The sequence below is a fragment of the Nesoenas mayeri genome, assembly GCF_963082525.1.
Source record: "Nesoenas mayeri genome assembly, chromosome: 3".
NCBI lineage: Eukaryota > Metazoa > Chordata > Aves > Columbiformes > Columbidae > Nesoenas > Nesoenas mayeri.
In genome coordinates this window covers 108,696,956-108,714,847 of record NC_137544.1, presented here as the reverse complement: position 1 = coordinate 108,714,847, position 17,892 = coordinate 108,696,956, and the positions used below count along the sequence as shown (strand labels likewise).

General features: G+C 41.8%; 1 protein-coding gene across 1 annotated transcript in view; it reads right to left on the bottom strand.

Moving 5' to 3' along the window:
* The window catches only part of ABHD12 (abhydrolase domain containing 12, lysophospholipase), a gene marked incomplete at both ends in the record, with an annotated part of 46,551 nt that overhangs the window by 18,560 nt on the left and 10,099 nt on the right, over nucleotides 1-17,892 (bottom strand). Inside the window, 2 exons of the mRNA XM_080342917.1 lie at nucleotides 1,054-1,159; nucleotides 4,572-4,696. Coding sequence (XP_080199043.1) covers nucleotides 1,054-1,159; nucleotides 4,572-4,696 — 231 coding nt within the window. The remainder of the gene's footprint in view (nucleotides 1-1,053; nucleotides 1,160-4,571; nucleotides 4,697-17,892) is intronic.

Genomic DNA, 17,892 nt, shown 5'->3' with positions numbered 1-17,892 from the left:
TCTAAACATGTCTTCCACCAAAATTCACTTCCAGGAATGGAACTATCTTTATGTAGTAGAATATCACTGTCCCATTCAAAGGTCATATACCTTCAAGTGAAAAGAAAATCTCTACTGCATTAGTGGACACAGGCAAACTACACACACATAACAGAAAGGTCCAAACCCTACAGCTTACAGATCTAGAAACACTGCCTGTATTAAGGAACAGCCTCCACACCTGACATGGTGTCTAGCCTTTTTTTCAAGTGTTTGCTGCTTTTGCATAGATATTAAAACTGCATGAAGTTCTTTTTCTTCAAAGGTAGCAGGAACTTCTCAGTGGTTTTGAAACTTCTTGTGTTGAGACACAACAGAAAGTAAACATGAGAAACATGCAGAAGGTGGTTTGAGCTGGTGTGATAGTATGGGAAGCACTGAAAGCAGATCTTTTCCGAGAGCTGACCCTGGGTAACAAGGAGCTAAAAGGAATTGCCCTTGCCTGGGACCAGAAAAATCTGCTTCACGAGGAAGAAATGACAGGCGAACTCTGACAATGTCACTTGTTCTGTAAAGAGAGTAAACTACATGTTCTGTTCTCACCCACTCTCCAAGCCTTACATATGTGTTATACACACTCTTCCTCCTACTCTGAACACTTTGATCCCATTTTCCTATCTTCCCCCACATCTGTTTTGCAAAACTAAATATGAACAGCAGGTGAATGACAAAAATTCTAACTCCTTGGGTCTCATTTGATATGGAAGCATGATCTTTGTACCAATGCAGACCTGTAAACTTTACGATTCCAAGTTATAAAGTTTCTCTGAATGCACAGGTTGTCCACTTGTGTTTCATGCACTACTGATCTGAGTTCAAGATGAGCTCCAGAGGTCTGCATGCTTTTCAACATGAACTCAGTCACTTGGCAGAGGAAAATACAAACATTCACTAATCAGAGCTGGCAATGGCTATCATATGCACAGCAAAAATACCAGATAGTCAACACTGAGAACAGAAAGAAGGAAAAAGATGAATGGCACAGAACATACTGCACAGAACCATCTTCCTTACCAAACTCCAATGGTTACATCCTCCTCTGGCTGCAGGTAATAATTACAGGTGTGGTTTAAACCTTGATCCTGTGGTCTTTTCAAGTCAATGAAATATGGGACCCTCACTGAAAATACAAAACAAAACAAAACAAACAAACAACTTTTAATTTTTACCTTTATTTTCTTACAACACTGCTTTACCAAGGCACTGTAGCGTTGTACAAGCTGAACCACTGTGTTGGGAAGACGTTATGCCTTTTGTGTGAAAGAATGAACTGGCTACAGCTGTGACTAAAATACAAACAACAAAGAGACCAAGGTAAGAAGATCCAAGCAACCACCAAAAAACAGGGAGCAGGCTAAAATTAAGAGCCGGGGAAGACAGGCAAAGCTTCCTGTGACACACATTCAACCATCTCCTGCCACACTACTTTGTAAATCTCCCAGACACAAGACAGTAATTCCTGGTGTGTCAATAAAGTTAGCTCATTTGGCAAATCTTTTACTGTATGCATTGTAGCTGTAATGGAAGTTACTGATGGGACAAACTCCCTGGGATAAAGGGTGCATCCCAGAACTGTAACATTTCATGACAACATGTGGTTTCAGCCTCTGTAAGACAATAATCTAAAAGATATACTGCATTACAGTAGCAGATGTCACATTGCTCTTGTCCTGTGAGAGAGTAAGATAAATTGTGTTAAACACTGTCCAGAGCCTTTGAAGAAGATATGCAGTTTGTTAGCCCACTCTCCAAAGGTGATCAAATAATTGCTGTATCTTCCAGACACTGCAGCATTTAAAAGAGATCATGCTAGGCCAGAAATCTCCCCTCTTCAGGAAGAGATGCCTGAAAACAAAACCATTACACCTCAATTCACTCTTCCAAATGTTTTATGTTCTCCAGCTTTAATACACAACACACAGTTGTTCATTGCTTGTCATATTCAATGATTCAAACATGAGCAGCAGAGTCAAACATCAAACATTTTCGACATTCTGTTTTCTATTGCTTGCTTCACAAGTGACATCTTACAGACACAGAGCAATGTGCTAAATGAGGGCATGTGCTTAATCTGAACACTTCCTTTTCCATCACCAATGCTGTATGGTCTCTCGAGGCAGCCTCTGACACACCCAATGCCAGGAGAGATGCTACAGAGATCTACTGACATCACTGAACAGTTTTAAGGACTCTCTTTTCCAAGTGCTTCAGGCTTTTCCCATAAACTTGGGTTCCACTCCAACAGAACCAAGAAGTCCTTGAAATTTAGAGGCATAACAATTAACATACCACAGTTTTTGCACTGTTGACACACAAAGAAGAGGAATAATGGTGACAGTCAATTCTCACTTCACTTATCCCCCCAAAAAATCACTAAACATTCCACAAACATGAAAGCCAAGGCAGACAACAACTGATGTTAACCTGACAAATCTGGCCCCTTCGACTACCTGTGCAAGTCCGCTCACTATTATGAAAAAGCATCTAGAAGAGTCTCAGACACAGAGAATGCCACCAGAGACCTGTTAGGTCACTGCACTGTCACTGCAGAACTTGGTGATGTTCTCACAAGGGTGGTGGATCCTCCGAGAAGTGAATAAGTTCTGTGGTCAAGGTCTGGACAGGTGCACAAGTCACTTCTAGAAGCGTTCTGGGAAAACTATTCAACTTCTCTGTGCCTTGATTTTCACATTTGCCAAATCTGTTATGACTGTCTTGCCAGATTTTGTTTTACAAAGATATGAACAGGAACATAATAACATTAGTGATGAGAACCAGGTAAGCATCTACCTCAAAACAAGAGAAAAATATAGAAGTACAAGCAATTTGTATGTATGGCATTTATCAATGGGATGGTCTACATGCACAGAAAACAGATCATCATTATCATCATCTAGATATATATCACATGGAGATTTAGCACATCAAGGGTTGTTTTTTTTAAAGACACGTTTCAGAGCTGTTTGGCATCATAACACATCACATGACAAAAATCACATGATTTGTTAATCATTCTGATACACTAAATCTGATCTAGTCTGTATTTATGTTTCTAGAAATCCCAGTTTTCCGAAAACTTCCAGTGGAGACAGTTTGAGATCTCTACCCATGTAACTGATAACCTGGAATAAAACTCTGTCCACAAGAACATATCCAGACATCGGTTTAGTTGATAACAGTGGGAACACTGCTATCAGTTCATCTTCAGGTATCTCGAGAAACAAATGGGAGCCCTTTCTCCTGAAGCTTTGTGTTACTGTTTTGGAAGCAAATACCCAACTACACAAAAGGAGGAGAAAAAGACGGCTGAAGAGTAGAGATCTATACTCAGGAGGTTAAAAAAAAGGACAAGTCAAACTCTACACCACTGCTCTGAAGAAGAAATGTCACTCTCCAATGGAGAAGAATTACTCAAACATGCCAATGTACTTCTAACAAGTGTGTCAGAATGCACTTTGTGTTAAGGTAGATAGTTTTTCATGGGAGTACTGTCACAAGTAAATTCCGACTGCCATTATATAAAGCAGTAGGAACAATGCTGTAGTGATATTAGCACAAGTACTAGTGAAAGAAAGTGTTACAGGACAATTATTTCAGTCCCTTGGGAATGAATAGAGGTAGGAACTTCAGGGACCTAACAAAGCTCTGTAAGGGCAAATTAAAATTATTGCCGAAAAAGCGATGTGATGAAAATAGAAGTAACCTGCATTATTCACATTACCCAGCTGTCAGTTCTGACAATCAAGGCAAAAAAGCTGGCTTGCACATGTGCACACTTCACAGTGACCATGATCCAAGGTGTTGGAATAAAAAAGACCATGCAACCAAAATGACTGAATTTATATAAAAGCAATATTTCATAGTTCGTCCTTCTAGCTTCTACAATCAAAGGAAGATACTTTTCAAAACTTCATTACAAAACACAAGTGAGGTTTAAAGACAAATTTAGATCACAAAGAAGTATCTCTCATACAGTGATGCTCCATCCTGCAGATGCTCAGGCCTCCCTGGGCAACCTGGTAACTAAGCCAGCTCACCAGACCCACCATACGGCCAGTTTGTCCAAATGCAACAGCTAAACAGACACAAGGAAAACATTCAATCTGACTGCATGAACAGGCCTCTTCTATCCCAACCAGAAAATTCTCCTGAAATGCTTTCAGGTGAAGAGTCACTGCCTGGAAGACAATTCACTGGATTTAATTTCACTTGCTTGCTGTCTCTTCATGCAACTTTGTTGAGCCCTTCAGAAAAATGCACTTGACATACTGCATAGTTCTCCTGGAAGAGACCCTTTCGCTGAAAGTTGGCTTCAGTTTGGTCACTGAATTTATATAAAGACATACTACAAAGACCTCCAGGGCCACAGAGAATGCTTTCCAAAACATAGTTTGGAGAACTTACAATCTGCGAAAGTTCGTATCCTTCACAAGCTGTACACATGTAGGGTGAAAGTGAAGTCAGGCAAATGAAAGATAACAGACACTCCTCCCCTCCGCCCCTCACCCATCCCAACAGACTGAGTTACTTACCGAAGTTTAGGAAGACCAGCTTTGCCTGAATAGCAGGGCAAAGTTTTACTAGAAATGGAATGGCTATGTACACTCCCAGCAACCAGATTATTAACTTGCGCAATCGAAACCACAATCCATATCGCCTGTAAAAAAGACAAACAAAACAAAACAAACAAACAAAAACAGCCTGGTCATTTACTCTTTAAACAGTTTCCATAGCCTCAGTTGTTGGAGAGAAGTAAACAAACAGTCAGCTGAAGAGATGCAGCTTAGAAAAACATAACAGAAACTTCCCACTGATTACATCTTAAAACACTCAGTAACAAGAGCTTTTTTTCTGCTGATTTAACAGATATCAGGATCTGTAGAAATGCATATCACATGTTTGTCTCTAAAAAGCAGCCTGACTGTACTTTCCATTTAAAACACTATCAGCAAGATTTTGCTCAGTTACATTTTCACATATTTTGAGGAACTATGTGTAATGAGACTGGTAAAGTTACATATGATCTCATGCACAGACAGGAGCAGACATCCTGCTTTGTCCAGCTGAATGTGTTCGTATGTCTCAATGCCCTGGAATGCAAAACTTAGTTATAGAACATTATGAAATTTCTTATCTGCAGCACCATTCTCTATGAGTCCAGGCTGAGTTTTGAACAACTGACCCAACACTATTTCTGTTTTCTCCTAAGTATTCTCATAGGGAAGAGTATGCTAAAAAAAAAAAACCCAACAAACAAACAAAACAAAAAACAAACAAAAAAACCACAAACACACAAAAACCAACAAACAGACCAATACACACACACACACACAAAAAAAAAAAAATCAAAGAATCACACAGCAGCTAGTTAAGCAATTTTTCTCAAAATATACTTTATTGCCTTAGATCATCACATGCCCACTCATACGCATGTACGTATACACAGAGGTGTACTTCTAATGATCTAGTTGATTAACATTTTATGAGCAGAAACATCGAGGCCATCAACTATAATTGCAATCAAGACCTAAAATGCATGTAACCCCTTCAGGCAACACAACCTCCTTTGCTTTCCAGCATTTAGTTTAAAGCAAGAATGACATTTCATACCAGTGAGCCACAAGTTCTTGGTATCAGGAACTGCCAGCAGCTGAAAGCAGAGATCAGTTTTTTCAAGAAGCATAAAATTAATAATCTTCCTTGGCAATTTTAGGACCTGAGACACTGAACTTGCTCCATACTAGCGCTAAATGAGTTTGAACACTGCCAGCTAGTTGAAACTATCAAATAGAGAGCCTGAAAACCTATTTTTTAATCATTTCTACAAGAAATACATGTACAGACGGAACTAGGATGAAAACAGTTTAATCATGCACCAAAATCTTCAAGATCTAAACATCTTTTTGTAGCCCTAGGCTAAAACCAAGGCTCTCAGGAACAGTTTTGCAGTACAAGTGAAAAAGGAGACACCCCAACCCCCTGCCTGGGTAAGTTTTTGGCATGGTTGCCAGGGTACTCCAGGGAACTGGTTGTTCCCTATCCATCCAAAACCTGCCTCCATCACACCACTGCCTGCCTACGAGTACTTGTCTGTGTCCTCTCATCCAGGAACCATATTCTGGACTTCAAAAACATCTACCATCAAAAGAAGCACACTTTTCTTGACAAGCTAAAGGAATTTCTATTTTCCAAGAGGGGAAAAACAAATACTAAGACATTGCAAACCAGCTCAGGCTGCAACAAGCCCATGTCGAAAGGTTCAACAGAATTTAGTACTTCTCATAGCAAACCTGACAGTGAAGAGGTGAAGAAAGCCAGCAAGGCTTCCACTGAAATTTCTGCACCTCAGGCCCAGTTTCCTAAAGTATTGAAGAAAACAGAAACAGCAAAGGAGTGGCAGAGAAAATAGTACAAAACAGACTTTAGAAGAACATCAGTGAGTACTAAAGCCTTAGACTGACTCATCTCTGCCCCACGAAGAGCAGCCAATAGAGGAGGAAAGAGCAACAGATCCCAAGTACACAAGCAGTATCAAGCAACACAGAAAGTCTGCCTACAGCTGTGAGCTTTGAGCAGGGCCCAGCAGACAGATTCTAGAGCCAGGGTCTGCAGAGCAATCCACTATGAAATTCCATAAGGTCAGCTAAATACACATGTAAACCCCACAGCTTTGGAAAACAACACACATTTTGCTTGGGCTAATTACAACCAGTCACAGCTCTCTACACTCAAATTAAAACCAGCTTTCCAAAACTACTTCCACATTAGCACCTACTGCCTATTTCCATTGCTGGAAAAGGGTTTCTGGAAGAGAAGGAGAGAAGAGATTACTAAAGGGTTGCTGAGCGACTGAAGTATAATTTAGCTCTCTTCAATAAGAGAAGTGTGTCTTTTCATTACAACTTTTTGTCTCTTTTGGCTCGTTGCTCAAAGTTAACACAACCCTCCAGTTTCCTCTCACCACACCCTTAAGAGGTGACTCTGCCATGACCACTTTCACGCTGAGAAGGGTAACACAGGTGAGCAACCAGGCAGGATGGGGCTTTCCAGCAAGCTGTCCTGCCTGGGGTCCAGACCTGCTGCAGCCATACAGAGCTCTCCTAGGGGACTTTTGCATACACCAGGATTTCAGTCCTACAGAAAAAAACCCCACTTGTTTAAAAATGCACCAGAATCAGGTCTGAACTCCTCCAGACATGACCAGAGCACATCAAAACATAGGTTCTTCAGATGCCTGGGTTGCAAAAGCACTTAGTATGACCCAGCCACAAGCTGTAACAACGAGCAGAAAACACTGTAGGCAACATTGCCCAAGTAACGCTGTCAGAGTTTATCTTTTCAGAGACTGAACTGAGACATCTCTTCCTTTGCTGTGGTACCCCATGCCAAATGCTAATTGGTAACGTGACATCTAAACCTCATCTCCAGGGAGATGTCTACTTAAAATGCAACCAGGGCAAAGCCCCTCTCCACCAACAAACACTTTCTCTTTTGATAAATCCAAGACTACATGCTGAAGAACAGACATTGTAAATTTATCAGTTAAGTCTTTAGTGAGCAATTTAGCTCAACTAAACTGCTCTTGCTCTGAAGAAAAGCTATTTCAGGAAATAAATGGTCTGCATAGGGAGTTTTTGATGTGCTCAGGCAAAAGCAGCAGCAATATACTCTTCATCTCCTTTTCACCAGGAAACTAAGTAGGTCTCAGTTGGAAAATACAAGTGAGCTAGAGAATAAACAGCTGCAAACTGAAGACATTGAAGAATATCATAAACAGATTTATGGGAACAATAAATGTAATGTGTAAAACAAACAAAAAACAACAGCAAAAACATCCCACACCAACCCAAAACACTCAACCCCAAGTCACTCCAAAATAAAAAAAAAAAAAAAACAAACCACTCAATTTTCTCCCTTCATTCACCAAAGGCTTTCGTCCAACTTCTGGGTTCTGTCTAAACACAGGCAAAATCTAAAGTAGTTTTTGCTTCACAAAGGTTTCTGATGTGGATGTGAAAAATATGTTCTCTCTCCAGACATACTTGAATCTGAAAGTAGAAAGTCCTTCCTTCAAGTGTGACATCAAAACCAGAAAATTTTCCTGGTAATTTACACCCGAACTAAAGTCATATATTAATTAAGAACAAGCATATTTTGCATCTGGGTAGACAATAAGAGTAACTGATCAGCGAGGAGGAGCTGGGGGTCCTCTCATGAAAGCTTCTCCTGAGTGTGCTATCTTTACCAGTACTGAGGGAAACAGAAACATCCTTCATCTCACCATGGAGAACACCTGCTAAACTAAGATTTACATACTGCACTATCACACAACAGGGATTTCAACCAGTGTTCCACAATCAGTGTGTCTGCAACAAGCAGCTCAGGCAAGCAAACTTTCTTTCAATTCACAGCAAACTCCAGAGGCTTTGTGAACAGCAAGTGCCCAATGACCACACTACTGTGGCACGTTCTCCATACAGATTCAGATTAAAATAATTTCCACTGGAGAGCACCAGAATCACTTATGTGTCAGAAGTATGCCAGAAGTGTTTCCACTAGGATCTCCTTATCAGCTGTGCTACAGGGGTAAAAGGGCAGGCCAAGTGTGAAACAAGAGACTGGTACCATCAGAGCTGCAGTCAAGGAACAAGACCATTTATCAGAAACACACACATGCTGGGCTTGCAGTCCCAAAGGACCTAGAGATAAATGCATGTAGAGCCCACATGGATTTTGCCATCTAGGAGAGGCAACAATAAAATAAAATGCTCACAGACACGAGTATGAGGCTCAGTGAATACCATTTCTCTGGCTTGTTCTGGTGAGCCCCAAATCATCATCTGTTTCAACTGCAAACTGTCAATCCTTTTCCAGCAGGAAATTAGAGCACAGGATGTGGAGAGCCAAGACCATTTTCATTCTTTGTTACACAAGGTACCTCCTAATTACCAGGTGACAAAAGTGACTTTATAAGTGGTAGAGGCAGAAATAAACAATGTGAATAATGGCATTATGAGAACACAGTCTCACACTTTCTAACAGAAAACTTTTAATTTTTTTTTTTTTAATTGATACATTCCGCCCCATAGACATGGATCAAGGCCATAACAATCAAGAGGCAGATGAAGACTAGGGCAAATTATTAAAAAAACCTGAGGGTCAACAAGAATTTAAAGGACTGGGATGAGATTGAGTAAACAAAGTTGTACACAAAATGTCCTATTCTACAACCTGGAACCTGCAACTCAGCCCCAGGGCACACAGTGTTGTGCAGAAACAACACAGCAGCCAGGCACATGACAGCCCACACCAAGTCACCAGAAAGCCCTCCAGACTTCCTTGCTAGTCTTGCTTGAAACATGAGGGGATTTCTAGCCCAGTGTCCTGGCTTTGTTAAAAACAAGACCAGGTTCTCTTTTAGTGAATTTTCCTTTCAGCTAAGTTCTTCTAAGTAACCACACTTTTCTGAATTTGGCTGCATGTTTTCGCAGACAGGAGCTGATAACGTTAGCAATGGTATGCAGAAGAGGCCCAAGTTTAGATTTATTACTATGGCAGCCAAGGTTGCTGATAAGTTTTGCAGTTCCCGTAAGTGAGAGGGGCGTATTTGCAAGGAGGGGCAAACGGAACAGGTGACCAAAATTGACCAAGTATTTCAACCCATCCATATCATACAGCCTATAAAAGTGGAAGATCATGAGGGTCTCTCTGACCATGGCCGGCATCTGAAGAGGACTCTGCCTGTCACGCCTGCGATCCAAGATCTGGTTCCAGACCCTGCATCCCTGAATCCAGTTCTGGTTTACTGCAGAGTCCAGCCCAGGACTTTTGGTTAAAAGCACTAATTACTCTTCCCTTTTTTTCGTTGTTTTGTTTGGTTGGTTGGTTGGTTTGGTTTTTTTTCCTCCCCTGGCTTGTTTCATAAACCTGTACATCTGCATCCTCAGAGACTTATAGTTTCAACAAATTCCTAAAAGCCTTTGGTCTTACAAAGATCTGAAAAACAAGAACAAAAGAAGCATGACCAGATTCCTTTGCCATCTCCAACAAAAATATCTTAAAATTTTGAATATTTGCTCATGCTGAAGAAATATTCTAGTCTCTCTCTTGAAAACTAAGCTGCAGTAGAGTATCATCCCTTCAGCACTTCTTCAAAAGAACGAAAATACTACATTGTAAAGAGCTCTGCAGAGCACGTTTTTACAAGGGTAAAGGACTTAATGATTTTTCAAGTGTCCAGCAGCAAACATATTGTTAGTGACACATGCTACATCTCTGAAGGACATGATTTACTTTTTGATGTTTTAAAAGACAACCTGATCTTACAGCTATTGGGATGTGACAGAAAAGTTTGGGTATCTATTTGTTCTTTGACAGCCTCTTATAGTTCAAGCATAAATCCTTCTGCACAGAAAGCCAGGCATTAACAGTAAGAGTTGTTAGAGCTGTTACCAGGAAGTATCCATTAATACAGGGTAAATTTCCATTCTGTGCCATCAAAGGTAGAGAGGATACAACAGGCAAATTCACACCTGATCCTATGGTTTTCATCACTGTAGTATACAAAACGTTCATCAACTCGACTTCAGAAAGGAATCTGAAATCAGGAGAATTATTGTAGTCATGTCACAGAATCATAGAATAGTTTGTGTTGGAAGGGAACTTCAAAGCTCATCTAGTCCAAACCCCGCCCCCCGCCCGCCATGAGCAGGGACATCTTCAACCAGATCAGGCTGCTCAGAGCCCTGTCCAGCCTGGCCTCGAATGTTTCCAGGGATGGGGCATCCACCATCTCTCTAAGCAACCTGTGCCAGTGTTTCACCACCCACATTAAATACATATAAAAAAAAAAAAATTCTTCCTCATGTCTAACCTGAATCTCCCATCTTTTAATTTAGGACCATCACCCCTTGTCCTATTGCAACAGGTCCTGCTAAAAAGCCTGTCCCCATCTTTCTTATATGCCTCTTTTAAGTACTGAAAGCCTGCAATGAGGTCTTGCTGGAGCCTTCTCCAAGCTGAACAACTCCAACTCTCTCAGCCTGTCCTCATAGCAGAGCTGTTGCAGCCCTCTGATCATTTTTGTGGCCTCCTCTGCCCCTCTCCAACAGGTCCACGTCTTTCCTGTACTGAGGGCTCCAGAGCTGGACACAGGACTCCAGGTGGGGTCTCACCAGAGCAGAGCAGAGGGGCAGAATCACCTCCCTTGGCTTGCTGGCCATGTTCCTTTTGATGCAGCCCAAGATACCATTTGCCTTCTGGGCTGAAAGTGCACATTGCTGGCTCATGTCCAACCTTTCATCCACTAGTACCCCCAAGTCCTTCTTCACAGGGCTGCTCTCAATCCCTTCATTCCCCAGTCTGTATTGATACTGAGACATGCGCTCTGACCCAGGTGCTGGACCCTGCCCTTGGCCTTGTTGAACTTCATGGTCCCAAGGCCCTGAAGTCTCTTTTCATCACCCTTGCACTATAGATCGCAACTTCATTGCCCCAGGAAGGCAGCAGACCTCCCTAAAAAGGAGGGTCTGTCCAGCATATTGGACCCTCTGTACCCCTCAGAAGGGAGTCACCTACAACTATAACCCTACTTTCCTTTCTCGTGGAAGTGGTTATAATACCTTCCTCATCCTGTCAACACCTGTGGTGTAGATGAACCTTCATTTTCTTCAACTATTGTCTGGCCTTCCATGTCCAGAGCCTCATACCTGTTGTACAGAGGCACCTGGGAGGGAGAAGTGAGCAAGAGGCGAGGCAGGGGGTGTTCACCTGCTATCCCAAGTGTGGACTTGCCTCCATTCACTCTTTTCTCTTGAGCTACTGTTTTCAGTCTCCCTGAATCTTGTTTTTTCACTGGTCACCCTTTCCGTCTCAGGAAGGCCAGAGCATGATCGCACCAGTCTATGTCCTCCTCAGACTCCCTGATGCTTCTACTTCTCCTCTCAGCTCTACCATCAGACAGAGCATATCATTCACCTGTTACATGAACAAGAAAGAGGCTACAAGAGACCTGAGAAGTCACCCAGTGCATTCTCCCATCCTAAAAAGGACATGCTACCTAAAACAGTTGTATGCTTCATTCCTCCCATCACCTCCTGGCAAAGTGCAATAGTCCATGCTTCATGAACATACCTCTGCCAACACACAGCTGAGCTTGATGGACTGAAGTTCATCAGGTTCACACAACAAATCAGACTAGCTGACTTCTCACTGAACAGTGACTTTTCCCAGAAAAAGAGAAGGGTACTAGAGTACTTCAAAAGCTGAATAAAGATATACCCAGGAGGCAGAGACAGGCTATCCAAACCTCAAGATGCAGCTAAGCTACTAAATGGTCTTATTGACACCAATGCAAAAGAAGGAGAGAGGTGAATAAAACACTAAGCACACCTTCTTAAATATTGGCCTTAAAAAGCTAGGATAGAGCAAAGCACTCAAGCCTTCACCAGCACAGACCCAGTCCAGGAAAACCTACTCCACTCCATAGTTCCCACCAGCCTACTTAGTTTGACTGTACCCAGAAGCAAGCAGTTGAGTTGTTTTACTATTGCTCTTTTAATTAAAAGACAAATTAACAGGAATAATGGGCTTAATAAGGCAGTGGAAAGGCAACTAATTTGAAGCATATGAATTTTAATAAAAAAGACAGGAAAGAAAGGCAAGCTGAGTTTTTTTGAGAATGTTTTCAAACATGCAGGCTCTACCTTCAGGTTCCTCAGAATATATGACAGCTTATTTTTTAAACATGCACATCACCAATAGTCATGGAAAGTGAAAGTGTCCCAACAGAGGCAAAAGCTCAAAAACTAGCAATGACAAGAAGACATCAGTACACCCATAAAACCTTTTGAGTTAGCATTTGGCAGGAAATTCAAACCATTCCAACCATAGAAAACCACTGCCAACTACTGAAATTTATTCTTTCATTTGCTATTATTATAGCAAAAAAAGCCTTTTTTTTTTTTCTGAATAGTATGTTGTATTTCTAAAGCACAGCAGAAAGCTATCATAAGTGTTCTCTTATTTCCCTGTTCATAGCAGTATCACAGACAGTGAAAGCTGAGTACACAGCTCCAGAGAAACGCTGCATGTTGGCAAACAAAACTAGAATATTTTGCCTATATGCTAACCAGCACTTTCAGCATCCCACCCCTTATTTTCACTGACAATGTCCTACGTAACATCAAATGCCTACTGACATTGTCTTCAGTTAGGCCTACTGGATTTCTCTCCTCTTTTAAAAATCACCCTACATCGCCTTTCAGTCAGAGAAGTTACCTAAGTTCAACTGACAAGCTCTACATGGGCAAACTATGTAGTTAGTCCTGCTTTCCATTCACTTCCATACCTATGCAGCCTGACGTTGGCAAATGTTAGTGCAGCAAGAAAAGAAAATTCATCATAGGAAGGACCTGAACCTGAATCTGCATCATAGCAGATATGTGCAAATAGATATAAAATGAGCTTTTCAAATTCATCGGTTTGTAGAGACGGTTTGGCAGTTGTGGTAGAAAAGCCTGTTCAAAGAAGGAGCCTCCAGGACTTTTTCTTTTGGCACTGGCATCAGATTAGAGACTGTACAACTGCTGCCTCGGACATAATGCTTTTCAGCAATGTCCCTTCCCTCCCTTCATTGCAAACTGTCTATTCCCAAGCTCCTGCCTGAGGCTTCCTAACCCATTTCAGCTCCAAAACAAGCTGTTGCCTAAAGGGCATCTCCTTTTGGCTGAGGTAAGAGCTTCAGGCAGTGCTGTTGCAACTATCTGAATGCAGATGAAGCTTGAAACTTTAAGGTCCCAAATTTCCCCAGTAAACCACTTCATCACCTAGCTCCCCTCTTATCGCAGAATGTTAGGAATTTGAAGGAACCTCAAAAGATCATCTAGTACAATCCCCCTGCCAGAGCAGGAACATCCAGATGACAGGAATGTGTCCAGGTGGGTTCTGAATGTCTCCAAAGAAGGAGATTCCACAATCCCCCTGGGCAGCCTGGTCCAGGCTCTGTTACCCTCACCGAGAAGTTTCTTCTCATATTTAAGTGGAACCTCCTGTGTTCCAGTTTGCACCCATTGCCCCTTGTCCTATCACTGGTTGTCACCGAGAAGAGCCTGGCTCCATCCTCATGACACTCACCCTTTACATATTTATAAACATCAATGAGGTCACCCCTCAGTCTCCTCCAAGCTAAAGAGACCCAGCTCCCTCAGCCTTTCCTCATATGGGAGATGCTCCACTCCCTTAATAATCTTTGTTGCCCTGCACTGGACTCTCTCCAGCAGTTCCCTGTCCTTCTGGAACTGAGCAGCCCAGAACTGGACACAATATTCCAGGTGTGGTCTCACCAGGGCAGAGAAGAGGGGAAGGAGAACCTCTCTGACCTACCGACCACCCCCCTTCTAATACACCTCAGGATGCCATTGGCTTTCTTGGCCACTCTCACTTAGACTGCTTCTGTGTCTCTTTCTGATTAATATCAGGTGATTAAACATTAACTTAAAACAGTAAACAGCAAGAAAGAAGTGTTGTAGTTTAGCCTCAGCCCACTCCCTAACTAGCAGCTAAGACAACCTGTCGCTCTCTTGCTCGCTCACCCCCCCCACCCCTATGGGATGAGAAGGAGAATCAGAAAACAAAGGCAAAACACCTGGTCTTTCAAAATCCTTATTAAAATATGCTTTGCTGAGAGATCCTGCCTGAGCCTATTATATTTGCAAAGTAATTGCTTCCTACAGAAAGAACCTACAAAGCAATGGACACACCAGCTGAGAGCAAGAGAGAGACTGCCCCCACCCTGGCCCATCCCCTCAGTAACTGAGCCTGAGGTGTTATGCGATATGGAATATTCCCTCTGGCCAGTTCTGGGTTCAGCTGTCCTGGCAGTGTAGAAATTAACCCTATCTCAGCTGACCCAGCACAGGAAGCCATCTTAGCCAGTCATTTACAAGAACCTGGGGCTGTCTCTAAAAAGAGATGTAACTGCAAAGTAAAGGAAAGCATCTCAGTGAACTGGGTTTTTCAGAAGAGACCAGCCATCTCCAGCTATTGAAACCTTAATAGCCACATTTCAGCTTACGGAATAGGGCAAGATTCTTGCAGGTAGGGCCTGCAAGAATCAAGACCCCAGTGCAATGAGAAGGGGAAATGAGGCACGAGCACTCAGGGGAAGAGGAAGGTACTGTTGATCAGTCGGTCAATAGCAATGAAATGCCAGGGAGGGTCATGCAGAGACTCAAGAGGGCAGCAGGAAAAAAAACAACAAAGTGTGAGAAAGGCAAGTTAGTGTACAATGTTAATGAGCAGAAATTACGGAGCAGTGTCCAGGTAATGTATGGGCCTTTAGCAATAAAACATACTTGTAAGAAGCAAAGCAAATGAAGCAAGGTATGGAAAGGCCCACACAAGCATTTACACACGCCACAGGATGGGGACACAGGAGCTACATCTAACTTTTCCCCCTAAAGTACCCTGTCCCTTTCCAGTACAGTGCCCTCAGCTCACCTCTTCACAACTATCGCCTAAACAATTAGCCCTGACAACACTACCGGCCTAATTAAGTGCTGGCACTGCTTTTGAAGGACAGGAGCCTGGAACTGGATCTTGATAACTTACATTCTAATTGCATGAAATCTACCTATGTGTCACAGAGCAAGAGACAAGAACAAGATGGACATTCCGCAATACAGCACTGATTTATTTTAAATGTATACTGGCAGCATGGCCTAGGCAACAGCTATACTACTTCTCAGTGCTTGGGTAAAATGGTACTAGCATTCATGTGAATTGTGTGTGACAAGAGGAATCTGAAAGCTGTGTTTGAAGAAGAAAGGAGCAGATACTTCTGTTATTTAAAGTATGGAGCAAATAATGAACAATTATACCCTAGGCAACTGAACAATTGACTTTTGAGACAGAAAAGCAGGCTTGGGGATTAGAGTTTTAAGGCTGTTGACTTGCTTTTAATGCATCTTCTGCAAGAGCCGTTTGGTTTGTGCCAGACCCCTTCCAGTAAGAACAATTTGTTTAAATTCTAATAAGCTTTCTCCAGAGCTCCCCAGCAATGCTGCTGACGCTAATCAAATCTGAAGTCATCCACACTAGATTTTAGTTGAGCTTGGCACTGAGATGCCACTGTAAAGCAAGGACACTCCCTCCACAGTGTTTACTGAATTCTTAAGTTTTTCACTCATTTCACAGCTGACAGCTGGTTTATATTAAAGGCACAACCCTCTTACTAGTCCACAAGCTGGGGAACCCAAAGCTGTCTGCAAAGGAAAGAGGAAAAAACAGAACATAAACATGAAAAGACTGAAACAGCACTGAAGTGGAAATGAGGAACCTGAGACCAGCTAAGTCAGATTTTTATCAAAGCAGTACAGCTTATTTCTCTCTACCACACTCTCCTTCACAAGGAGGAATATCAGAGTGCACAAGCAAACGTTCAAAAGTAGAACCAATTAAGACAGTTCCTAACTGCTGTTGAACAGAGCCACTTGCCTGTTGAATACATACTGTAATTGAAAAAGCATACAGTACATATGGTATGGGCCAAGCCAGCTCCCCTATCACCACTTCAAACTTGTTAACATGCTGTAAATTCACCAAACTTGCAAGTGTGTGTTAACCTTGCAGAAATAACAGGAATCCAGAGTCAGACTCTGCTCCTATGGACACATGTGCATGAACATGTGCATGAACATTCTATATTTCCAAGCTGCACAACTTTGTGAACATGAAATCTTCTTTTCATGCAACAGTTTTGTGAGATGGCCACCAGCCGCACAGCTTGAGAATTACCCCTACTTGCATGCTCTGTGGCTCTTGCTCTCGTTTAAACCATCTGAGCAAAAGTCTCATTTGTGTATTGTAGATCTTTTTCCTTTCAAATACATAAAGATGGTCATCTTATATTAGTCCAGCTGAGACAGCTCTGCTTTTTCTGGCAGAGATCCAAAGACATTCTTCCTTGAAAGTCTGAAGGAAAAAATAAAAGCTTTTGCGTTAGCAGTGATTTAGGTGATACTGCCACTTTTGAAATGCACAACACACCATTATGAACACATTTTGATTACAATGAACCAACAGTTCCCTGTTAGAGGCATACAAGCAAACAAGAACATTAAACAATGCCAAATCAGTTACATTTAGCTGGCAGTCACAGTGTCCTCTGTAACTATGACCTGTTTAAAAAGGAAAGCTTAACAAACAGTGCATGGCCATAAAGCAACAGCCATGGTTAAAGAACAGATGTATGAAAAAATACACAAGTGCTGTCAGCTCCTGACATACCTTGAACAGGGGGTTATTTTGCATACAGTCAAGAAAATTAATTCATTCCTGCTTTCATCTGTGCATTATCCATGGATTCCGGCTTCAGCTATCATCTTGTTGAGGAAAAAACTCCAAAAGGACATGCTTTAAAAAGTAATGATAATTAAAACCAGAGCCTTTGCTAATACTACAAAACTCTGAAGAGCCAAATTGGAAAACGCATACTGAAAGAAGGTGAAAAGCAGGTGTTGGTCTGGGAGTTTCCACTTAACTGCATGAAAACAGAACATTTTGCAGCACTAGCACGAAGTTTAACATGAAATGTGGTCCTTACTCTGGCAGTCAAAAGAGGAAAATAATGCTTTACTAGAGACAGCACAAAGCTATCAGAAACAAAAAGAAAAGGTTATTCACTACATTTCTGCTGGATTTGCAAGGATAAGTAAATGAGATATTTCCAGTGATTGTGTCCAATTCACGGTTTTCATATCCAGCAGTATAAAACTGACATTGTCAGCTTTACTCCACAATACTTCCTAAAGCTGCTCTGAAACCAAAACTTTACAAAAAGTGAGATAGGACTGC